This window comes from Phyllobates terribilis, unplaced genomic scaffold, assembly GCF_046119375.1.
Source record: "Phyllobates terribilis strain yellow unplaced genomic scaffold, ASM4611937v1 Scaffold_13__5_contigs__length_258822181, whole genome shotgun sequence".
Classification (NCBI taxonomy): domain Eukaryota; kingdom Metazoa; phylum Chordata; class Amphibia; order Anura; family Dendrobatidae; genus Phyllobates; species Phyllobates terribilis.
In genome coordinates, this window is record NW_027362773.1 from 165,626,360 (window position 1) to 165,653,068 (window position 26,709).

The following is a 26,709-nucleotide window of genomic DNA, read 5'->3' on the forward strand; positions in this document are numbered from 1 at the left end:
CTGTCGCCTGTCCTGCAGGGAGCTCGCTGCACGTGGCCTGCGGGTGACTTTGCAGGCTGCCAGGTGGGGCTTCCTGCTGGTCATCATCACTCTCATCATCCACCTGGCTCTCAGGCTGCAGCCCCACCTGCCTTTGCTCTCTGGTATCAGCCATTTCTCTAAAGCGGTCTTCATTTATTAGTTTTTCTTTGAAATGACCACTCTGCTCCCTGATGTCAGCTTTCCTCAGTTCCAGCAGGTGAATCTCGCTGGTCAGTCGCTTTACCTCGGCTTGGAGTTTAGCCTTGCTCTGTTTGGAGGCCCCCGCATCTTTGGCGCTTGTGCAGCGCAGCTCCTCCCGGAGCCTCCTGATGAGCTTACTGGCATCTTCATACTCACGGAGGCGGATCATGACCCGGGAGGCATAGGTGGACACAGACTCCCGGGGTCCCTGCAGCGCCCAACTCCCCTCAGGGAGGTCGGCCTCACCTCCGTGAGCACTCCGCTTTCCTCCGGAAGTAGCGCCATCATGCACGCCGCTGTCAGGCTTTACCTCCATGCTGGAAGCCTTGCGGCTTCTAGGGGTCTCCACAATCCCGGGAGGAGTAGGAGCCACATTGCTGCGACTCCTGGTGCAGCGTCTCACCCCCGAGTCCTCTGATGTGCAGGCCGGTTGCTGGTTTCTTCTGCCCCCCGCCGGCCTGGTTCGGGAAGCAGAAGCCTGGGACTTGGCTCCTTCACTCATCCCAGAAACCAGCTCTCCCTCCGGGAAAGAGAGAGAGCAGGTCCCCAGGTGGAGAGGTGTTGGTTCCCAGAGATCAGGAGCTCACAGCAGGATCTGCAGCCACCACACCCGTAATCAGCACACTGACTAGCAGCTGATCAGAGCTGCACCCAGTATGCTGCTGGTGGAGTCACTGTGTACATACATTACATTACTGATCCTGAGTTACCTCCTGTATTATACTCCAGAGCTGCACTCACTATTCTGGTGCAATCACTGTATACATACATTACATTACTGATCCTGAGTTACATCCTGTATTATACTCCAGAGCTGCACTCACTATTCTGCTGGTCCAGTCACTGTGTACATACATTACTGATCCTGAGTTACATCCTGTATTATACTCCAGAGCTGCACTCACTATTCTGCTGGTGCAGCCACTGTGTACATACATTACATTACTGATCCTGAGTTACATCCTGTATTATACTCCAGAGCTGCACTCACTATTCTGCTGGTGCAGCCACTGTGTACATACATTACATTACTGATCTTGAGTTACATCCTGTATTATACTCCAGAGCTGCACTCACTATTCTGCTGGTGCAGTCACTGTGTACATACATTACATTACTGATCCTGAGTTACATCCTGTATTATACTCCAGAGCTGCACTCACTATTCTGCTGGTGCAGTCACTGTGTACATACATTACATTACTGATCCTGAGTTACCTCCTGTATTATACTCCAGAGCTGCACTCACTATTCTGCTGGTGCAGTCACTGTGTACATACATTACATTACTGATCCTGAGTTACATCCTGTATTATACCCCAGAGCTGCACTCACTATTCTGCTGGTGCAGTCACTGTATACATACATTACATTACTGATCCTGAGTTACCTCCTGTATTATACTCCAGAGCTGCACTCACTATTCTGCTGGTGCAATCACTGTATACATACATTACATTACTGATCCTGAGTTACATCCTGTATTATACTCCAGAGCTGCACTCACTATTCTGCTGGTCCAGTCACTGTGTACATACATTACTGATCCTGAGTTACATCCTGTATTATACTCCAGAGCTGCACTCACTATTCTGCTGGTGCAGTCACTGTGTACATACATTACATTACTGATCCTAAGTTACATCCTGTATTATACTCCAGAGCTGTACTCACTATTCTGCTGGTGCAGCCACTGTGTACATACATTACATTACTGATCCTGAGTTACCTCCTGTATTATACTCCAGAGCTGCACTCCCTATTCTGCTGGTGCAGTCACTGTGTACATACATTACATTACTGATCCTGAGTTACATCCTGTCTTATACCCCAGAGCTGCACTCACTATTCTGCTGGTGCAGTCACTGTATACATACATTACATTACTGATCCTGAGTTACATCCTGTATTATACTCCAGAGCTGCACTCACTATTCTGCTGGTCCAGTCACTGTGTACATACATTACTGATCCTGAGTTACATCCTGTATTATACTCCAGAGCTGCACTCACTATTCTGCTGGTGCAGTCACTGTGTACATACATTACATTACTGATCCTGAGTTACATCCTGTATTATACTCCAGAGCTGTACTCACTATTCTGCTGGTGCAGCCACTGTGTACATACATTCCATTACTGATCCTGAGTTACCTCCTGTATTATACCCCAGAGCTGCACTCACTATTCTGCTGGTGCAGTCACTGTATACATACATTACATTACTGATCCTGAGTTACCTCCTGTATTATACTCCAGAGCTGCACTCACTATTCTGCTGGTGCAGTCACTGTGTACGTACATTACATTACCGATCCTGAGTTACCTCCTGTATTATACCCCAGAGCTGCACTCACTATTCTGCTGGTGCAGTCACTGTATACATACATTACATTACTGATCCTGAGTTACCTCCTGTATTATACTCCAGAGCTGCACTCACTATTCTGCTGGTGCAGTCACTGTGTACATACATTACATTACTGATCCTGAGTTACATCATGTATTATACTCCAGAGCTGCACTCACTATTCTGCTGGTGGAGTCACTGTGTACATACATTACATTACTGATCCTGGGTTACATCCTGTATTATACCCCAGAGCTGCACTCACTATTCTGCTGGTGGAGTCACTGTGTACATACATTACATTACTGATCCTGAGTTACCTCCTGTATTATACTGCAGAGCTGCACTCACTATTCTGCTGGTGCAGTCACTGTGTACATACATTACATTACTGATCCTGAGTTACATCCTGTATTATACTCCAGAGCTGCACTCACTATTCTGCTGGTGCAGTCACTGTGTACATATACATTACATTACTGATCCTGAGTTACATCCTGTATTATACCTCAGAGCTGCACTTACTGTTCTGCTGGTGCAGTCACTGTGTACATACATTACATTACTGATCCTGGGTTACATCCTGTATTATACCCCAGAGCTGCACTCACTATTCTGCTGGTGGAGTCACAGTGTACATACATTACATTACTGATCCTGAGTTACATCCTGTATTATACCCCAGAGCTGCACTCACTATTCTGCTGGTGCAGTCACTGTGTACATACATTACATTACTGATCCTGAGTTACATCCTGTATTATACCCCAGAGCTGCACTCACTATTCTGCTGGTGCAGTCACTGTGTACATACATTACATTACTGATCCTGAGTTACATCCTGTATTATACCCCAGAGCTGCACTCACTATTCTGCTGGTGGAGTCACAGTGTACATACATTACATTACTGATCCTGAGTTACATCCTGTATTATACTCCAGAGCTGCACTCACTATTCTGCTGGTGCAGTCACTGTGTACATATACATTACATTACTGATCCTGAGTTACATCCTGTATTATACCTCAGAGCTGCACTTACTGTTCTGCTGGTGCAGTCACTGTGTACATACATTACATTACTGATCCTGAGTTACATCCTGTATTATACTCCAGAGCTGCACTCACTATTCTGCTGGTGCAGTCACTGTGTACATACATTACATTACTGATCCTGAGTTACATCCTGTATTATACTCCAGAGCTGCACTCACTATTCTGCTGGTCCAGTCACTGTGTACATACATTACTGATCCTGAGTTACCTCCTGTATTATACTCCAGAGCTGCACTCACTATTCTGCTGGTGCAGTCACTGTGTACATACATTACATTACTGATCCTGAGTTACATCCTGTATTATACTTCAGAGCTGCGCTCACTATTCTGCTGGTGCAGTCACTGTGTACATACATTATATTACTGATCCGGAGTTACATCCTGTATTATACTCCAGAGCTGCACTCACTATTCTGCTGGTGCAGTCACTGTGTACATACATTACATTACTGATCCTGAGTTACATCCTGTATTATACTCCAGAGCTGCACTCACTATTCTGCTGGTGCATTCACTGTGTACATACATTACATTACTGATCCTGAGTTACCTCCTGTATTATACTCCAGAGCTGCACTCACTATTCTGCTGGTGCAGTCACTGTGTACATACATTACATTACTGATCCTGAGTTACATCCTGTATTATACTCCAGAGCTGCACTCACTATTCTGCTGGTGCAGTCACTGTGTACATTACATTACTGATCCTGAGTTACATCCTGTATTATACTCCAGAGCTGCACTCACTATTCTGCTGGTGCCGTCACTGTGTACATACATTACATTACTGATCCTGAGTTACATCCTGTATTATACTCCAGAGCTGCACTCACTATTCTGCTGGTGCATTCACTGTGTACATACATTACATTACTGATCCTGAGTTACCTCCTGTATTATACTCCAGGGCTGCACTCACTATTCTGCTGGTGCAGTCACTGTGTACATACATTACATTACTGATCCTGAGTTACCTCCTGCATTATACTCCAGAGCTGCACTCACTATTCTGCTGGTGCAGTCACTGTGTACACACATTACATTACTGATCCTGAGTTACCTCCTGTATTATACTCCAGAGCTGCACTCACTATTCTGCTGGTGCAGTCACTGTGTACATACATTACATTACTGATCCTGAGTTACCTCCTGTATTATACTCCAGAGCTGCACTCACTATTATGCTGGTGCAGTCACTGTGTACATACATTACATTACTGATCCTGAGTTACCTCCTGTATTATACTCCAGAGCTGCACTCACTATTCTGCTGGTGCAGTCACTGTGTACATACATTACATTACTGATCCTGAGTACATCCTGTATCATACTCCAGAGCTGCACTCACTATTCTGCTGGTGCAGTCACTGTGTACATACATTACATTACTGATCCTGAGTTACATCCTGTATTATACTCCAGAGCTGCACTCACTATTCTGCTGGTGGAGTCACTGTGTACATACATTACATTACTGATCCTGAGTTACCTCCTGTATTATACCCCAGAGCTGCACTCACTATTCTGCTGGTGCAGTCACTGTGTACATACATTACATTACTGATTCTGAGTTACCTCCTGTATTATACTCCAGAGCTGCACTCACTATTCTGCTGGTGCAGTCACTGTGTACATACATTACATTACTGATCTTGAGTTACATCCTGTATTATACTCCAGAGCTGCACTCACTATTCTGCTGGTGCAATCACTGTGTACATACATTACATTACTGATCCTGAGTTACCTCCTGTATTACACTCCAGAGCTGCAATCACTATTCTGCTGGTGCAGTCACTGTGTACATACATTACATTACTGATCCTGAGTTACATCCTGTATCATACTCCAGAGCTGCACTCACTATTCTGCTGGTGCAGTCACTGTGTACATACATTACATTACTGATCCTGAGTTACATCCTGTGTTATACTCCAGAGCTGCACTCACTATTCTGCTGGTGCAGTCACTGTGTATATACATTACATTACTGATCCTGAGTTACATCCTGTATCATACTCCAGAGCTGCACTCACTATTCTGCTGGTGCAGTCACTGTGTACATACATTACATTACTGATCCTGAGTTACCTCCTGTATTATACTCCAGAGCTGCACTCACTATTCTGCTGGTGCAGTCACTGTGTACATACATTACATTACTGATCCTGAGTTACCTCCTGTATTATACCCCAGAGCTGCACTCACTATTCTGCTGGTGCAGTCACTGTGTACATACATTACATTACTGATCCTGAGTTACATCCTGTATTATACTCCAGAGCTGCACTCACTATTCTCCTGGTGCAGTCACTGTGTACATACATTACATTACTGATCCTGAGTTACATCCTGTATTATACTCCAGAGCTGCACTCACTGTTCTGCTGGTGCAGTCACTGTGTACATACATTACCTTCTGTATTATCCTCCAGAGCTGCGCTCAGTATTCTGCTGGTTGGTGTTGGACAGACAGCCTCCTGCCCTTGTAGACACTTTGCTGTCGGGGAAGGTGTCGTCGTGTCCGGGTTGTCACGGGGGTTTGTGTCTTTTATCCTCAGAGAAGGAGGAATCTGATGCCAATTCTACGTCTGTGGCGGAGATGGATAAGCGGGTGAAGCGCCGGCTGGTCATGGGTAAGGTGGGGCGTTTCTGTACAGGGTCGTTCATGGTAATTCAGAATGTGATGGTGTCTTCTTCCTCAGAGACGTGCGCTGTTAATAACGGCGGGTGTGACCGGACGTGCCGGGACACATCGACGGGTGTACGCTGCAGCTGTCCTGTGGGGTTTACGCTGCAGTTTGATGGGAAGACGTGTAAAGGTGAGATAGGCGGTAATTGAGAATGCAGACAGCCCCCCGCTGCCGGCGGAGCGCGTCCTAACCTCACATTCTGGGATCCGCTCTTTGGTGTCGGTGCCAAGCTGAGGTGGTTCCTTCCCGGTGGAGAATGCGTTATAGAGGGGGATTTGGCGGCCATTCCCATTCTGGGCAAGAATTAAACGGTGCTGTAGGAATCAGTTACCCTGCCTGTACCTGAGCGGAGGTGAAAAATACAGCAGCGCCCCTGAATGGTCGGATCATCTGATCATTTGGGGTCTTTTTCACTGTAGAGTTGCGGAAGTGACAGGACAATCAGAGACCTTCAGGAGAAGATCTAGGGGGCTAATGTATCTTCTGGGGAGACCACCCCGGGGGTAGAAAGTCTTACAGGCGCCCTGCGAAAAAAAAAGGGCTGTAAATTATCTCCGTGGCCACTCTTAAGGGGTATCGCCACAATTAAAATCATTTTGCAATCACATGATAGGGGATAATTTACGTATCGCCGGAGGTCCGACCGCTGGGCCCCCAATGATCTGCAAAGCTTCATCATGGAGCGGAGGTATGTTCACCCTTTGCTCCATTCATGGTGTATGGGACTGCTGGAGAAATCCCTATCCCTACCATCCCATAGATGATGAATGGAGCATGCACAGCTCTCCAGATACCTGGGGGTCCCAGCCGTCGATCACCCAGAGATTGGTAAGTTACCCTCTATCTTAAATTTAAAGGAGACGACTTTCACTGGTGGGAATATCCCTTTAACACATGAATTTTGCTACTCTGACCCACCTGTCATCGCTGTCCGGGGTCTTTCGCTCGGTGCACTGCAGACCCCCTCGGTGACATAACAGCCCACCTTGTCCTCGTTTCAGATGTTGACGAATGCCAGAGCAACAATGGAGGGTGTGATCACTTCTGCAAAAACACCGTGGGCAGCTTCGATTGCAGCTGCAAAGCTGGATATAAGTTGCTCACAGACGAGAAGTCCTGCCAAGGTAGGCACTGCCAGTCACGGGCATGAAACGTAACCAGAGAATAATAAAGCATCAGCTGCGGAGCAGCGCTCACCCCTGCAGTGCATGCTGGTACTGAAGCTCTGGGCTGGGGGCACTTATTTACAGAGCTGACCCCATGCTGGGGCACATCTGGGCACCGATTGTTCTACGTCTTATGTATATTGGATGGAAGTGTCCCTGAATCCGCAGATGGACAGGAATAAAGGTCCCGACCGCAGACGGTAACGACGTGACCCGTGACGGTGGGAAGCCGTCATTGCGGGGGTTCATTTAATTTCTGCCTGGGTCATGTGACGTGCTATTCTTACTGCCTGAGTTCCCCCAATCGTGGACCCTTCCATTGGAGAAGTTTTGTCTTTTTGCAGATGTGGATGAATGCTCCTTCGAGCGCACCTGCGATCATACCTGCATCAATCACCCGGGATGGTTCGCCTGCGCGTGTGACCGGGGTTATACTCTCTACGGACTGACGCACTGCGGAGGTGAGTGCTTTATCACAGCTACGTGGCCTACAACCTGTTCTGCAATGGTGGTGGATGCTGAGAGTTGTAGTCTCACCACCTCTGGGTCTCCAGTGCTTCGGTCGTTGCCCCCCCAGAGGCGCAGAGCTCATTACAGACGACCCTCGCTGATCTCCTTCCACGTCCGGAGGGTTTCCGATGAGCGGCGTGCTGAGCGCGGCGGTGGCGGCTCTGGGTAAACGTCTGCTATTTATTCCTGACTCCGGGGCGTTTGTTTGTGCAGCAGAAGCTACACTGAGCTCATTATACTGGTGGGTAACACATTATCTCCCCTCCGAGCTGCAAACCGCGCCGTGATGTCACCGTCTGCAGTCGGGGGTCACTAAAGATTCTCGCAGCATAGTGGAATTATCCAGTAATGTTCTGCAGATCTGGAGAGGTCCGAGGCGTAATAATCTGCAGGGTTCATCACCGTGTATTTGACAGGAGGTAGAGGAGAGATGTTCTGCAGATCTGTAGAGGTCCGAGGCGTAATAATCTGCAGGGTTCATCACCGTGTATTTGACAGGAGGTAGAGGAGAGATGTTCTGCAGATCTGTAGAGGCCCGAGGCGTAATAATCTGCAGGGTTCATCACCGTGTATTTGACAGTAGGTAGAGGAGAGATGTTCTGCAGATCTGTAGAGGTCCGAGGCGTAATAATCTGCAGGGTTCATCACCGTGTATCTTTCAGAAAGTAGAGGAGCGATGTTCTGCGGATCTGTAGAGGTCAGTGGTGTAATAATCTGCAGAATTCTGCAAAGTGTATCAGTCAGGATGTGGAGTAGCGATGCTCTGCAGAGGTCATTGGTGTAATAATCTGCAGAATTCATCTCCGTGTATCTGTCAGGAGGTGGAGGAGCGATGCTCTGCAGATCTGTAGAAAGATCAGTGGTGTAATAATCTGCAGGATATATTACTATGTATCAGGAGGCGGAGGAGTGATGTTCTGCAGATCTGTAGAGAGATCAGCGGTGTATTAATCTGCAGGATATATTACTAGGTATCTGTCAGGAGGTGGAGGAGCGATGCTCTGCAGATCTGTAGAGAGATCAGTGGTGTGATAGTCTGCAGGATATATTACTAGGTATCTGTCAGGAGGTGGAGGAGCGATGTTCTGCAGATCTGTAGAGAGATCTGCGGTCTATTAATCTGCAGGATATATTACTAGGTATCTGTCAGGAGGTGGAGGAGCGATGTTCTGCAGATCTGTAGAGAGATCAATGGTGTAATAATCTGCAGGATATATTACTAGGTATCTGTCAGGAGGTGGAGGAGCGATGTTCTGCAGATCTGTAGAGAGATCAGTGGTGTGATAGTCTGCAGGATATATTACTAGGTATCTGTCAGGAGGTGGAGGAGCGATGCTCTGCAGATCTGTAGAGAGATCTGCGGTCTATTAATCTGCAGGATATATTACTAGGTATCTGTCAGGAGATGGAGGAGCGATGTTCTGCAGATCTGTAGAGAGATCAGTGGTGTAATAATCTGCAGGATATATTACTAGGTATCTGTCAGGAGGTGGAGGAGCGATGTTCTGCAGATCTGTAGAGAGATCAGCGGTCTATTAATCTGCAGGATATATTACTAGGTATCTGTCAGGAGGTGGAGGAGCGATGTTCTGCAGATCTGTAGAGAGATCAGCGGTGTAATAATCTGCAGGATATATTACTAGGTATCTGTCAGGAGGTGGAGGAGCGATGTTCTGCAGATCTGTAGAGAGATCAGTGGTGTGATAGTCTGCAGGATATATTACTAGGTATCTGTCAGGAGGTGGAGGAGTGATGCTCTGCAGATCTGTAGAGAGATCAGTGGTGTGATAGTCTGCAGGATATATTACTAGGTATCTGTCAGGAGGTGGAGGAGCGATGTTCTGCAGATCTGTAGAGAGATCAGTGGTGTGATAGTCTGCAGGATATATTACTAGGTATCTGTCAGGAGGTGGAGGAGTGATGCTCTGCAGATCTGTAGAGAGATCAGTGGTGTGATAGTCTGCAGGATACATTACTAGGTATCTGTCAGGAGGTGGAGGAGCGATGCTCTGCAGATCTGTAGAGAGATCAGTGGTGTGATAGTCTGCAGGATATATTACTAGGTATCTGTCAGGAGGTGGAGGAGCGATGTTCTGCAGATCTGTAGAGAGATCAGTGGTGTGATAGTCTGCAGGATATATTACTAGGTATCTGTCAGGAGGTGGAGGAGCGATGCTCTGCAGATCTGTAGAGAGATCAGTGGTGTGATAGTCTGCAGGATATATTACTAGGTATCTGTCAGGAGGTGGAGGAGCGATGCTCTGCAGATCTGTAGAGAGATCAGTGGTGTGATAGTCTGCAGGATATATTACTAGGTATCTGTCAGGAGGTGGAGGAGCGATGTTCTGCAGATCTGTAGAGAGATCAGTGGTGTGATAGTCTGCAGAATATATTACTAGGTATCTGTCAGGAGGTGGAGGAGCGATGCTCTGCAGATCTGTAGAGAGATCAGTGGTGTGATAGTCTGCAGGATATATTACTAGGTATCTGTCAGGAGGTGGAGGAGCGATGCTCTGCAGATCTGTAGAGAGATCAGTGGTGTGATAGTCTGCAGGATATATTACTAGGTATCTGTCAGGAGGTGGAGGAGCGATGCTCTGCAGATCTGTAGAGAGATCAGTGGTGTGATAGTAATATATCCTGCAGACTAGGTATCTGTCAGGAGGTGGAGGAGCGATGTTCTGCAGATCTGTAGAGAGATCAGTGGTGTGATAGTCTGCAGGATATATTACTAGGTATCTGTCAGGAGGTGGAGGAGCGATGTTCTGCAGATCTGTAGAGAGATCAGTGGTGTGATAGTCTGCAGGATATATTACTAGGTATCTGTCAGGAGGTGGAGGAGCGATGCTCTGCAGATCTGTAGAGAGATCAGTGGTGTGATAGTCTGCAGGATATATTACTAGGTATCTGTCAGGAGGTGGAGGAGCGATGTTCTGCAGATCTGTAGAGAGATCAGTGGTGTGATAGTCTGCAGAATATATTACTAGGTATCTGTCAGGAGGTGGAGGAGCGATGCTCTGCAGATCTGTAGAGAGATCAGTGGTGTGATAGTAATATATCCTGCAGACTAGGTATCTGTCAGGAGGTGGAGGAGCGATGTTCTGCAGATCTGTAGAGAGATCAGCGGTGTATTAATCTGCAGGATATATTACTAGGTATCTGTCAGGAGGTGGAGGAGCGATGTTCTGCAGATCTGTAGAGAGATCAGTGGTGTGATAGTCTGCAGGATATATTACTAGGTATCTGTCAGGAGGTGGAGGAGCGATGCTCTGCAGATCTGTAGAGAGATCAGTGGTGTGATAGTCTGCAGGATATATTACTAGGTATCTGTCAGGAGGTGGAGGAGCGATGTTCTGCAGATCTGTAGAGAGATCAGTGGTGTGATAGTCTGCAGAATATATTACTAGGTATCTGTCAGGAGGTGGAGGAGCGATGCTCTGCAGATCTGTAGAGAGATCAGTGGTGTGATAGTAATATATCCTGCAGACTAGGTATCTGTCAGGAGGTGGAGGAGCGATGTTCTGCAGATCTGTAGAGAGATCAGTGGTGTGATAGTCTGCAGGATATATTACTAGGTATCTGTCAGGAGGTGGAGGAGCGATGCTCTGCAGATCTGTAGAGAGATCAGTGGTGTGATAGTCTGCAGGATATATTACTAGGTATCTGTCAGGAGGTGGAGGAGCGATGTTCTGCAGATCTGTAGAGAGATCAGTGGTGTGATAGTCTGCAGAATATATTACTAGGTATCTGTCAGGAGGTGGAGGAGCGATGCTCTGCAGATCTGTAGAGAGATCAGTGGTGTGATAGTAATATATCCTGCAGACTAGGTATCTGTCAGGAGGTGGAGGAGCGATGTTCTGCAGATCTGTAGAGAGATCAGCGGTGTATTAATCTGCAGGATATATTACTAGGTATCTGTCAGGAGGTGGAGGAGCGATGTTCTGCAGATCTGTAGAGAGATCAGTGGTGTGATAGTCTGCAGGATATATTACTAGGTATCTGTCAGGAGGTGGAGGAGCGATGCTCTGCAGATCTGTAGAGAGATCAGTGGTGTGATAGTCTGCAGGATATATTACTAGGTATCTGTCAGGAGGTGGAGGAGCGATGTTCTGCAGATCTGTAGAGAGATCAGTGGTGTGATAGTCTGCAGAATATATTACTAGGTATCTGTCAGGAGGTGGAGGAGCGATGCTCTGCAGATCTGTAGAGAGATCAGTGGTGTGATAGTAATATATCCTGCAGACTAGGTATCTGTCAGGAGGTGGAGGAGCGATGTTCTGCAGATCTGTAGAGAGATCAGTGGTGTGATAGTCTGCAGGATATATTACTAGGTATCTGTCAGGAGGTGGAGGAGCGATGCTCTGCAGATCTGTAGAGAGATCAGTGGTGTGATAGTCTGCAGGATATATTACTAGGTATCTGTCAGGAGGTGGAGGAGCGATGTTCTGCAGATCTGTAGAGAGATCAGTGGTGTGATAGTCTGCAGAATATATTACTAGGTATCTGTCAGGAGGTGGAGGAGCGATGCTCTGCAGATCTGTAGAGAGATCAGTGGTGTGATAGTAATATATCCTGCAGACTAGGTATCTGTCAGGAGGTGGAGGAGCGATGTTCTGCAGATCTGTAGAGAGATCAGTGGTGTGATAGTCTGCAGGATATATTACTAGGTATCTGTCAGGAGGTGGAGGAGCGATGCTCTGCAGATCTGTAGAGAGATCAGTGGTGTGATAGTCTGCAGGATATATTACTAGGTATCTGTCAGGAGGTGGAGGAGCGATGTTCTGCAGATCTGTAGAGAGATCAGTGGTGTGATAGTCTGCAGAATATATTACTAGGTATCTGTCAGGAGGTGGAGGAGCGATGCTCTGCAGATCTGTAGAGAGATCAGTGGTGTGATAGTCTGCACGTCCCCCCTTACATTATGGGTTAAACCATGGGTATCGCACCCTCTTCAGAATTAAAGTGTCAGTGTAACCGCAGTGTAGACCTTTGTGGTGCGGCGTCTAACCACTGAGAAATCATAAAACGCCAAAAATACAGTTTGCTAACGTCAAGAGGTTCCTGGCGGTGGAAGAAACCGCAAAGTATTCAGCCGCTGGAAACGTCTGGGGTTTGTGAAAATCTTCCTTGTTGCCGGAGAGCCGGGGAGTGATGAGTCCGCTGCGGAGCGGCTCCGACCCAGCAGGAGCCCAAAATACTCAGCAGACCCCCTCCAAAGCGCGGGGACGCTGGCGCCTGCTGCACGGGGACCCGACCCCGCATTTAAAGGGGAGCACCTGAAACACTCACAGGTCTCATATAGACATTAGCAACCATTAGAAGGATCAGGGTCCCAGCAGCACAGAGTATTTCAGGAGAGCAGTGAGCTGGTCCTGTGGGAGGTCTCAGAATAGTGTAGGACGCCAGGTTTTCAGCAGCACAGAATGTTTCAGGAGAGCAGGGTGCTGATCCTGTGGGAGGTCTCAGAATAGTGTAGGACGCCAGGTTTTCAGCAGCACAGAATGTTTCAGGAGAGCAGGGTGCTGATCCTGTGGGAGGTCTCAGAATAGTGTAGGACGCCAGGTTTTCAGCAGCACAGAGTGTTTCAGGAGAGCAGGGTGCTGATTTCATCTTTTGTGTTCCTTTTTTTCTAGACGTGAATGAATGCAGCATCAATAACGGGGGCTGCGAGCACGCGTGTGTGAACACAGCCGGGGATTATTACTGCCAGTGCCCCCCTCACTTCAAGCTACACTGGAACCGCAAGGACTGTGTGGGTAAGATGCCGCGGTGCCCGTAGACCCCCGGGCAGACCCTCCACCCTCCTGTCCTGTCCGTGTGATGTCACCTGCCGTAGCGAGGGGGTTTTCACAAGATTGGGGGATAATTTCCAAAACCCAGAACACAGGAGATACTTCATGTGACCTTCCTGCGCGCCATTTACTAACGCCGTCCTGCGTCCTTACTCACCGAGCGCTATCCGCCTGCAGTGCATGCTGGGAGTCACAACTACAGCGGGCGCTCTACCGATGAGCGCGGTGTCAGCTGAGGACAGGGAGCGGCAATCAACAGGTTAAAAATGTGAAAATTCCTGCGCTGACACAAGGTCACGTAGAACAGGCGCCTATAGAAAAAAATGGATTTGTGCCGCTGCGACTGTTCCCAGATAGCAACAAAGGCGCCACAGACAATCCCCGGGTTCAGTCCGCGACAGAAACAATGGGACGAGCGCCGGGATCCGCTCTCCGGGATCCGCTCTCCGGGATCCGCTCTCCGGGATCCGCTCTCTGATCACTGCTGATATTTCTGAGCCCCACTGTATCTTGTGACCCCGGCTTCCCTTTTTCATTATATTTCATTAAATATTACATTTCTGTTACTTTCATACTATTAAATGTATTTTTGATTATTTCTCTATATTTATATCCCTTCCATGTTCGTGGTATTTCATGGGTATAGTTTTCTGTCTTCTTACATGTGATGGATTTTTTATGATCAGGGTTAGTTTTTATAGTGTTCTGTTCTTTTTATGCATTTTCTACATTTCCATTGTTTTTGGCTATTGACTCTGTGACTTCTCTCCACCCTTTAGTGTATGGACGGGGGAGCGGGGATGGGGGAGAGGGGACGGGGTAGAGGGGACAGGGGAGAGGGGACAGGGGAGAGGGGACGGGGTAGAGGGGACGGGGTAGAGGGGACGGGGGAGAGGGGACGGGGTAGAGGGGACGGGGTAGAGGGGACGGGGGAGCGGGGACGGGGGAGCGGGGACGGGGGAGAGGGGACGGGGTAGAGGGGACGGGGGAGAGGGGACGGGGTAGAGGGGACGGGGTAGAGTTGACGGGGGAGAGGGGACGGGGGAGAGTGGACGGGGTAGAGGGGACGGGGGAGCGGGGACGGGGGAGAGGGGACGGGGGAGAGGGGACGGGGGAGAGGGGACGGGGGAGAGGGGACGGGGTGTTTACTTCTCTATTTGGATTTGTGCTTTTGTCTCGCTCAGAGGTGGAGAGCCCCATTATGGACTCTGGGCCCCAAAGGGCCGTTCTGCAATGTGTAAAGAATGGTGGAAGCGAGCGCTGCCTCATAGACTGCCCGTCCCACGTCCGTCATGTCCCGGGTAAGTGACGTCTCCCATCCACAGAGACTGTGACTTTCATCCCATTAAACAGCACAATAGATCTCAGCTGCCTGGACCACTTTGGTGATGGGATTATTTTGTAGAGTCATATCTCTAATTGTGATGGTAACTTATTGGTGGACTTAGATATTAAACACCGACAGAAATCATCTGCCCAAATCCTATACTGCATTGTTACTGCTCAGATGGAGCCGCTAATTATGTTTCATCAACATTCTATCATACAACAAATTATTCTACATAAACAGTACAGTCACTGCGTACATCACTTATCCTGCATTATACTCCAGAGCTGCGCTCACTATTCTGCTGGTGCAGTCACTGTGTACATACATTACTGATCCTGAGTTACATCCTGTATTATACTCCACAGCTGCGCTCACTATTCTGCTGGTGCAGTCACTGTGTACATACATTACATTACTGATCCTGAGTTACCTCCTGTATTATCCTCCAGAGCTGCACTCACTATTCTGCTGGTGCAGTCACTGTGTACATACATTACATTACTGATCCTGAGTTACCTCCTGTATTATACTCCAGAGCTGCACTCACTATTCTGCTGGTGCAGTCACTGTTTACATACATTACATTACTGATCCTGAGTTACCTCCTGTATTATCCTCCAGAGCTGCACTCACTATTCTGCTGGTGCAGTCACTGTTTACATACATTACATTACTGATCCTGAGTTACCTCCTGTATTATACTCCAAAGCTGCACTCACTATTCTGCTGGTGCAGTCACTGTGTACATACATTACATTACTGATCCTGAGTTACCTCCTGTATTATCCTCCAGAGCTGCACTCACTATTCTGCTGGTGCAGTCACTGTGTACATACATTACATTACTGATCCTGAGTTACCTCCTGTATTATACTCCAGAGCTGCACTCACTATTCTGCTGGTGCAGTCACTGTTTACATACATTACATTACTGATCCTGAGTTACATCCTGTATTATACTCCAGAGCTGCACTCACTATTCTGCTGGTGCCGTCACTGTGTACATACATTACTGATCCTGAGTTACATCCTGTATTATACCCCACAGCTGCACTCACTATTCTGCTGGTGCAGTCACTGTGTACATACATTACATTACTGATCCTGAGTTACATCCTGTATTATACTCCACAGCTGCGCTCACTATTCTGCTGGTGCAGTCACTGTGTACATACATTACTTTACTGATCCTGAGTTACCTCCTGTATTATCCTCCAGAGCTGCACTCACTATTCTGCTGGTGCAGTCACTGTGTACATACATTACATTACTGATCCTGAGTTACCTCCTGTATTATCCTCCAGAGCTGCACTCACTATTCTGCTGGTGCAGTCACTGTGTACATACATTACATTACTGATCCTAAGTTACATCCTGTATTATACTCCAGAGCTGCACTCACTATTCTGCTGGTGCAGTCACTGTGTACATACATTACATTACTGATCCTGAGTTACCTCCTGTATTATACCCCAGAGCTGCACTCACTATTCTGCTGGTGCAGTCACTGTGTACATACATTACAGTACTGATCCTGAGTTACCTCCTGTATTATACTCCAGAGCTGCACTCACTATTCTGCTGGTGCAGTCACTGTGTACATACATTACATTACTTATCCTGAGTTACCTCCTGTATTATACTACAGAGCTGCACTCACTATTCTGCTGGTGTAGTCACTGTGTACATACATTACAGTACTGATCCTGAGTTACCTCCTGTATTATACTCCAGAGCTGCACTCACTATTCTGCTGGTGCAGTCACTGTGTACATACATTACATTACTGATCCTGAGTTACATCCTGTATTATACTCCAGAGCTGCACTCACTATTCTGCTGGTGCAGTCACTTTGTACATACATTACATTACTGATCCTGAGTTACATCCTGTATTATACTCCAAAGCTGCACTCACTATTCTGCTGGTGCAGTCACTGTGTACATACATTACAGTACTGATCCTGAGTTACCTCCTGTATTATACTCCAGAGCTCAACTTACTATTCTGCTGGTGCAGTCACTGTGTACATACATTACAGTACTGATCCTGAGTTACCTCCTGTATTATACTCCAGAGCTGCACTCACTATTCTGCTGGTGCAGACACTGTGTACATACATTACAGTACTGATCCTGAGTTACCTCCTGTATTATACTCCAGAGCTGCACTCACTATTCTGCTGGTGCAGTCACTGTATACATACATTACATTAGTGATCCTGAGTTACCTCCTGTATTATACTCCAGAGCTGCACTCACTATTCTGCTGGTGCAGTCACTGTGTACATACATTACATTACTGATCCTGAGTTACATCCTGTATTATACTCCAGAGCTGCACTCACTATTCTGCTGGTGCAGTCACTGTATACATACATTACATTACTGATCCTGAGTTACCTCCTGTATTATACTCCAGAGCTGCCCTCACTATTCTGCTGGTGCAGTCACTGTGTACATACATTACAATACTGATCCTGAGTTACCTCCTGTATTATACTCCAGAGCTGCACTCACTATTCTGCTGGTGTAGTCACTGTGTACATACATTACAGTACTGATCCTGAGTTACCTCCTGTATTATACTCCAGAGCTGCACTCACTATTCTGCTGGTGCAGTCACTGTGTACATACATTACAATACTGATCCTGAGTTACCTCCTGTATTATACTCCAGAGCTGCACTCACTATTCTGCTGGTGCAGTCACTGTGTACATACATTACATTACTGATCCTGAGTTACCTCCTGTATTATACTCCAGAGCTGCACTCACTATTCTGCTGGTGCAGTCACTGTGTACATACATTACATTACTGATCCTGAGTTACCTCCTGTATTATACTCCAGAGCTGCACTCACTATTCTGCTGGTGCAGTCACTGTGTACATACATTACATTACTGATCCTGAGTTACATCCTGTATTATACTCCAGAGCTGCACTCACTATTCTGCTGGTGCAGTCACTGTGTACATACATTACAGTACTGATCCTGAGTTACCTCCTGTATTATACTCCAGAGCTGCACTCACTATTCTGCTGGTGCAGTCACTGTGTACATACATTACATTACTGATCCTGAGTTACCTCCTGTATTATACTCCAGAGCTGCACTCACTATTCTGCTGGTGCAGTCACTGTGTACATACATTACATTACTGATCCTGAGTTACCTCCTTTATTATACTCCAGAGCTGCACTCACTATTCTGCTGGTGCAGTCACTGTGTACATACATTACATTTCTGATCCTGAGTTACCTCCTGTATTATACTCCAGAGCTGCACTCACTATTCTGCTGGTGCAGTCACTGTGTACATACATTACATTACTGATCCTGTGTTACATCCTGTATTATACCCCAGAGCTGCACTCACTATTCTGCTGGTGCAGTCACTGTGTACATACATTACATTACTGATCCTGAGTTACCTCCTGTATTATACTCCAGAGCTGCACTCACTATTCTGCTGGTGCAGTCACTGTGTACATACATTACATTACTGATCCTGTGTTACATCCTGTATTATACTCCAGAGCTGCACTCACTATTCTGCTGGTGCAGTCACTGTGTACATACATTACATTACTGATCCTGAGTTACCTCCTGTATTATACTCCAGAGCTGCACTCACTATTCTGCTGGTGCAGTCACTGTGTACATACATTACAGTACTGATCCTGAGTTACCTCCTGTATTATACTCCAGAGCTGCACTCACTATTCTGCTGGTGCAGTCACTGTGTACATACATTACATTTCTGATCCTGAGTTACCTCCTGTATTATACTCCAGAGCTGCACTCACTATTCTGCTGGTGCAGTCACTGTGTACATACATTACATTACTGATCCTGTGTTACATCCTGTATTATACCCCAGAGCTGCACTCACTATTCTGCTGGTGCAGTCACTGTGTGCATACATTACATTACTGATCCTGAGTTACATCCTGTATTATACTCCAGAGCTGCACTCACTATTCTGCTGGTGCAGTCACTGTGTACATACATTACATTACTGATCCTGAGTTACCTCCTGTATTATACTCCAGAGCTGCACTCACTATTCTGCTGGTGCAGTCACTGTGTACATACATTACATTACTGATCCTGTGTTACATCCTGTATTATACCCCAGAGCTGCACTCACTATTCTGCTGGTGCAGTCACTGTGTACATACATTACATTACTGATCCTGTGTTACATCCTGTATTATACCCCAGAGCTGCACTCACTATTCTGCTGGTGCAGTCACTGTGTACATACATTACATTACTGATCCTGAGTTACTTCCTGTATTATACTCCAGAGCTGCACTCACTATTCTGCTGGTGCAGTCACTGTGTACATACATTACATTACTGATCCTGAGTTACATCCTGTATTATACTCCAGAGCTGCACTCACTATTCTGCTGGTGCAGTCACTGTGTACATACATTACATTACTGATCCTGAGTTACATCCTATATTATACTCCAGAGCTGCACTCACTATTCTGCTGGTGCAGTCACTGTGTACATACATTACATTACTGATCCTGTGTTACATCCTGTATTATACCCCAGAGCTGCACTCACTATTCTGCTGGTGCAGTCACTGTGTACATACATTACATTACTAATCCTGAGTTAAATCCTGTATTATACTCCAGAGCTGCACTCACTATTCTGCTGGTGCAGTCACTGTGTACATACATTACATTACTGATCCTGAGTTACCTCCTGTATTATACTCCAGAGCTGTACTCACTATTCTGCTGGTGCAGTCACTGTGTACATACATTACATTACTGATCCTGAGTTACCTCCTGTATTATACTCCAGAGCTGCACTCACTATTCTGCTGGTGCAGTCACTGTGTACATACATTACATTACTGATCCTGTGTTACATCCTGTATTATACCCCAGAGCTGCACTCACTATTCTGCTGGTGCAGTCACTGTGTACATACATTACATTACTAATCCTGAGTTACCTCCTGTATTATACTCCAGAGCTGCACTCACTATTCTGCTGGTGCAGTCACTGTGTACATACATTACATTACTGATCCTGAGTTACATCCTGTATTATACTCCAGAGCTGCACTCACTATTCTGCTGGTGCAGTCACTGTGTACATACATTACATTACTGATCCTGAGTTACCTCCTGTATTATACTCCAGAGCTGCACTCACTATTCTGCTGGTGCAGTCACTGTGTACATACATTACATTACTGATCCTGTGTTACATCCTGTATTATACCCCAGAGCTGCACTCACTATTCTGCTGGTGCAGTCACTGTGTACATACATTACATTACTAATCCTGAGTTACATCCTGTATTATACTCCAGAGCTGCACTCACTATTCTGCTGGTGCAGTCACTGTGTACATACATTACATTACTAATCCTGAGTTACATCCTGTATTATACTCCAGAGCTGCACTCACTATTCTGCTGGTGCAGTCACTGTGTACATACATTACATTACTGATCCTGAGTTACATCCTGTATTATACTCCAGAGCTGCACTCACTATTCTGCTGGTGCAGTCACTGTGTACATACATTACATTACTGATCCTGAGTTACATCCTGTATTATACCCCAGAGCTGCACTCACTATTCTGCTGGTGCAGTCACTGTATACAGTCATGGCCAAAAGTATTGAGAATGAGACAAATAGTAATTTTTCCAAAGTTTACTGCTTCATTTTTTGTAATGGCAATTTGCATCTACTCCTGAATGTCAAAGAGTGATCAGCTTAACAGCAATTACTGTACTTGCAAAGTCAATATTTGCCCAGAAAATGAACTTTAACCCCCAAAAACACATTTCAACATCATTGCAGTCCTGCCTTAAAAGGAGCAGCTAACATCGTTTTAGTGATTGATCCATTAACACAGGTGTGAGTGTTGATGAGGACAGGGCTGGCGATCAATCAGTCATGATTAAGTAAGAATGACATCACTGGATACTTTAAAAGGAGGCTGGTTCTTGGTATCATTGTTTCTCTTCCGTTAACCATGGTTATCTCTAAAGAAACACGTGCAGCCATCATTGCACTGCACAAAAATGGCCTAACAGGGAAGAGTATCGCAGCTACAAAGATTACACCTCAGTCAACAATCTATCGCATCATCAAGAACTTCAAGGAGAGAGCTTCCATTGTTGTCAAAAAGGCTCCAGGGCGCCCAAGAAAGACCAGCAAGCGCCAGGACCGTATCTTAAAACTGTTTCAGCTGCGGGATGGGACTACCAGCAGTGCCGAGCTTGCTCTGGAATGGCAGCAGGCTGGTGTGAGTGCTCCTGCACGCACTGTGAGGCGGAGACTCTTTGAGCAAGGGCTGGTTTCAAGGAGGGCAGCAAAGAAGCCACTTCTCTCCAGAAAAAACATCAGGGACCGACTGATATTCTGCAAAAGGTACAGGGAGTGGACTGCTGAGGACTGGGGCAAAGTCATTTTCTCTGATGAATCCCCTTTTCGATTGTTTGGGACATCTGGAAAACAGCTTATTCGGAGAAGAAGAGGTGAGCGCTACCACCAGTCTTGTCTCATGCCAACTGTAAAGCATCCTGAAACCATTCATGTGTGGGGTTGCTTCTCAGCCAAGGGAATCGGCTCATTCACAGTCTTGCCTAAAAACACAGCCATGAATAAAGAATGGTACCAGAATGTCCTCCAAGAGCAACTTCTCCCAACCGTCCAAGAGCAGTTTGGCGCCCAACAATGCCTTTTCCAGCATGATGGAGCACCTTGCCATAAAGCAAAGGTGATAACTAAATGGATCATGGAACAAAACATAGAGATTTTGGGTCCATGCCTGGAAACTCCCCAGATCTTAATCCCATTGAGAACTTGTGGTCAATCATCAAGAGACGGGTGGACAAACAAAAACCAACAAATTCTGGCAAAATGCAAGCATTGATTATGCAAGAATGGACTGCTGTCAGTCAGGATTTGGTCCAAAAGTTGATTGAGAGCAGCCAGGGAGAATTACAGAGGTCTTGAAGAAGAAGGGGCAACACTGCAAATATTGACTTGCTGCATTAACTCATTCTAACTGTCAATATAACCTATTGGTACTCATAATATGATTGCAATTATATTTCTGTATGTGATATAAACATCAGACAAACACTAAGAAAAACCAGAGGCCAGCAGATCATGGGAAAATATCATTGGTGTCATTCTCAAAACTTTTGGCCATGACTGTACATACATTACAGTACTGATCCCGAGTTACCTCCTGTATTATACTCCAGAGCTGCACTCACTATTCTGCTGGTGCAGTCACTGTGCACATACATTACAGTACTGATCCCGAGTTACCTCCTGTATTATACTCCAGAGCTGCACTCACTATTCTGCTGGTGCAGTCACTGTGTACATACATTACATTACTGATCCGGAGTTACCTCCTGTATTATACTCCAGAGCTGCACTCACTATTCTGCTGATGCAGTCACTGTGTACATACATTACATTACTGATCCTGAGTTACCTCCTGTATTATACTCCAGAGCTGCACTCACTATTCTGCTGGTGCAGTCACTGTGTACATACATTACATTACTGATCCTGAGTTACATCCTGTATTATACTCCAGAGCTGCCCTCACTATTCTGCTGGTGCAATCACTGTGTACATACATTACCTTACTGATCCTGAGTTACCTCCTGTATTATACTCCAGAGCTGCACTCACTATTCTGCTGATGCAGTCACTGTGTACATACATTACATTACTGATCCTGAGTTACCTCCTGTATTATACTCCAGAGCTGCACTCACTATTCTGCTGGTGCAGTCACTGTGTACATACATTACATTACTGATCCTGAATTACATCCTGTATTATACTCCAGAGCTGCCCTCACTATTCTGCTGGTGCAATCACTGTGTACATACATTACCTTACTGATCCTGAGTTACCTCCTGTATTATACTCCAGAGCTGCACTCACTATTCTGCTGGTGCAGTCACTGTGTACATACATTACATTACTGATCCTGAGTTACATCCTATATTATACCCCAGAGCTGCACTCACTATTCTGCTGGTGCAGTCACTGTGTACATACATTACATTACTGATCCTGAGTTACATCCTGTATCATACTCCAGAGCTGCACTCACTATTCTGCTGGTGCAGTCACTGTGTACATACATTACATTACTTATCCTGAGTTACCTCCTGTATTATACTCCAGAGCTGCACTCACTATTCTGCTGGTGTAGTCACTGTGTACATACATTACAGTACTGATCCTGAGTTACCTCCTGTATTATACTCCAGAGCTGCACTCACTATTCTCCTGGTGCAGTCACTGTGTACATACATTACAGTACTGATCCTGAGTTACCTCCTGTATTATACTCCAGAGCTGCACTCACTATTCTGCTGGTGCAGTCACTGTGTACATACATTACATTACTGATCCTGAGTTACCTCTTGTATTATACTCCAGAGCTGCACTCACTATTCTGCTGGTGCAGTCACTGTGTACATACATTACATTACTGATCCTGAGTTACCTCCTGTATTATACTCCAGAGCTGCACTCACTATTCTGCTGGTGCAGTCACTGTGTACATACATTACATTACTGATCCTGAGTTACATCCTGTATTATACTCCAGAGCTGCACTCACTATTCTGCTGGTGTAGTCACTGTATACATACATTACATTACTGATCCTGAGTTACCTCCTGTATTATACTCCAGAGCTGCCCTCACTATTCTGCTAGTGCAGTCACTGTGTACATACATTACCTTACTGATCCTGAGTTACCTCCTGTATTATACTCCAGAGCTGCACTCACTATTCTGCTGGTGCAGTCACTGTGTACATACATTACATTACTGATCCTGAGTTACATCCTGTATTATACTCCAGAGCTGCACTCACTATTCTGCTGGTGCAGTCACTGTATACATACATTACATTACTGATCCTGAGTTACCTCCTGTATTATACTCCAGAGCTGCCCTCACTATTCTGCTAGTGCAGTCACTGTGTACATACATTACCTTACTGATCCTGAGTTACCTCCTGTATTATACTCCAGAGCTGCACTCACTATTCTGCTGGTGCAGTCACTGTGTACATACATTACATTACTGATCCTGAGTTACATCCTGTATTATACTCCAGAGCTGCACTCACTATTCTGCTGGTGCAGTCACTATGTACATACATTACAGTACTTATCCTGAGTTACCTCCTGTATTATACTCCAGAGCTGCACTCACTATTCTGCTGGTGTAGTCACTGTGTACATACATTACAGTACTGATCCTGAGTTACCTCCTGTATTATACTCCAGAGCTGCACTCACTATTCTGCTGGTGCAGTCACTGTGTACATACATTACATTACTGATCCTGAGTTACCCCCTGTATTATACTCCAGAGCTGCACTCACTATTCTGCTGGTGCAGTCACTGTGTACATACATTACATTACTGATCCTGAGTTACCTCCTGTATTATACTCCAGAGCTGCACTCACTATTCTGCTGGTGCAGTCACTGTGTACATACATTACATTACTGATCCTGATTTACCTCCTGTATTATACTCCAGAGCTGCACTCACTATTCTGCTAGTGCAGTCACTGTGTACATACATTACATTACTGATCCTGAGTTACCTCCTGTATTATACTCCAGAGCTGCACTCACTATTCTGCTGGTGCAGTCACTGTGTACATACATTACAGTACTGATCCTGAGTTACCTCCTGTATTATACTCCAGAGCTGCACTCACTATTCTGCTGGTGCAGTCACTGTGTACATACATTACAGTACTGATCCTGAGTTACCTCCTGTATTATACTCCAGAGCTGCACTCACTATTCTGCTGGTGCAGTCACTGTGTACATGCATTACATTACTGATCCTGAGTTACCTCCTGTATTATACTCCAGAGCTGCACTCACTATTCTACTGGTGCAGTCACTGTGTACATACATTACCTTACTGATCCTGAGTTACATCCTGTATTATACCCCAGAGCTGCACTCACTATTCTGCTGGTGCAGTCACTGTGTACATACATTACAGTACTGATCCTGAGTTACCTCCTGTATTATACTCCAGAGCTGCACTCACTATTCTGCTGGTTTTGTCACTGTGTACATACATTACATTACTGATCCTGAGTTACATCCTGTATTACACTCCAGAGCTGCACTCACTATTCTGCTGGTGCAGTCACTGTGTACATACATTACAGTACTGATCCTGAGTTACCTCCTGTATTATACTCCAGAGCTCAACTCACTATTCTGCTGGTGCAGTCACTGTGTACATACATTACAGTACTGATCCTGAGTTACCTCCTGTATTATACTCCAGAGCTGCACTCACTATTCTGCTGGTGCAGTCACTGTATACATACATTACATTACTGATCCTGAGTTACCTCCTGTATTATACTCCAGAGCTGCACTCACTATTCTGCTGGTGCAGTCACTGTGTACATACATTACATTACTGATCCTGAGTTACATCCTGTATTATACTCCAGAGCTGCACTCACTATTCTGCTGGTGCAGTCACTGTATACATACATTACATTACTGATCCTGAGTTACCTCCTGTATTATACTCCAGAGCTGCCCTCACTATTCTGCTGGTGCAATCACTGTGTACATACATTACCTTACTGATCCTGAGTTACCTCCTGTATTATACTCCAGAGCTGCACTCACTATTCTGCTGGTGCAGTCACTGTGTACATACATTACATTACTGATCCTGAGTTACATCCTATATTATACCCCAGAGCTGCACTCACTATTCTGCTGGTGCAGTCACTGTGTACATACATTACATTACTGATCCTGAGTTACATTCTGTATCATACTCCAGAGCTGCACTCACTATTCTGCTGGTGCAGTCACTGTGTACATACATTACATTACTTATCCTGAGTTACCTCCTGTATTATACTCCAGAGCTGCACTCACTATTCTGCTGGTGTAGTCACTGTGTACATACATTACAGTACTGATCCTGAGTTACCTCCTGTATTATACTCCAGAGCTGCACTCACTATTCTGCTGGTGCAGTCACTGTGTACATACATTACAGTACTGATCCTGAGTTACCTCCTGTATTATACTCCAGAGCTGCACTCACTATTCTGCTGGTGCAGTCACTGTGTACATACATTACATTACTGATCCTGAGTTACCTCCTGTATTATACTCCAGAGCTGCACTCACTATTCTGCTGGTGCAGTCACTGTGTACATACATTACATTACTGATCCTGAGTTACCTCCTGTATTATACTCCAGAGCTGCACTCACTATTCTGCTGGTGCAGTCACTGTGTACATACATTACATTACTGATCCTGAGTTACATCCTGTATTATACTCCAGAGCTGCACTCACTATTCTGCTGGTGCAGTCACTGTATACATACATTACATTACTGATCCTGAGTTACCTCCTGTATTATACTCCAGAGCTGCCCTCACTATTCTGCTGGTGCAGTCACTGTGTACATACATTACCTTACTGATCCTGAGTTACCTCCTGTATTATACTCCAGAGCTGCACTCACTATTCTGCTGGTGC

At 45.8% G+C, this 26,709-nt stretch overlaps 1 protein-coding gene across 5 annotated transcripts in view; it reads left to right on the forward strand.

Annotated features, from left to right (window-relative positions):
• Nucleotides 1-26,709, forward strand: part of SCUBE2 (signal peptide, CUB domain and EGF like domain containing 2) — a 400,692-nt gene that overhangs the window by 63,597 nt on the left and 310,386 nt on the right. For 2 of the 5 annotated variants that reach the window (XM_073659018.1, XM_073659020.1), the window contains exons 7-12: nucleotides 6,195-6,269; nucleotides 6,339-6,455; nucleotides 7,328-7,450; nucleotides 7,837-7,953; nucleotides 13,636-13,758; nucleotides 14,979-15,095. In XM_073659018.1, coding sequence (XP_073515119.1) covers nucleotides 6,195-6,269; nucleotides 6,339-6,455; nucleotides 7,328-7,450; nucleotides 7,837-7,953; nucleotides 13,636-13,758; nucleotides 14,979-15,095 — 672 coding nt within the window. Of the gene's footprint in view, nucleotides 1-6,194; nucleotides 6,456-7,327; nucleotides 7,451-7,836; nucleotides 7,954-13,635; nucleotides 13,759-14,978; nucleotides 15,096-26,709 lie in introns of all 5 variants that reach the window. The other 3 variants (XM_073659017.1, XM_073659019.1, XM_073659021.1) reach the window with 2 other exon arrangements.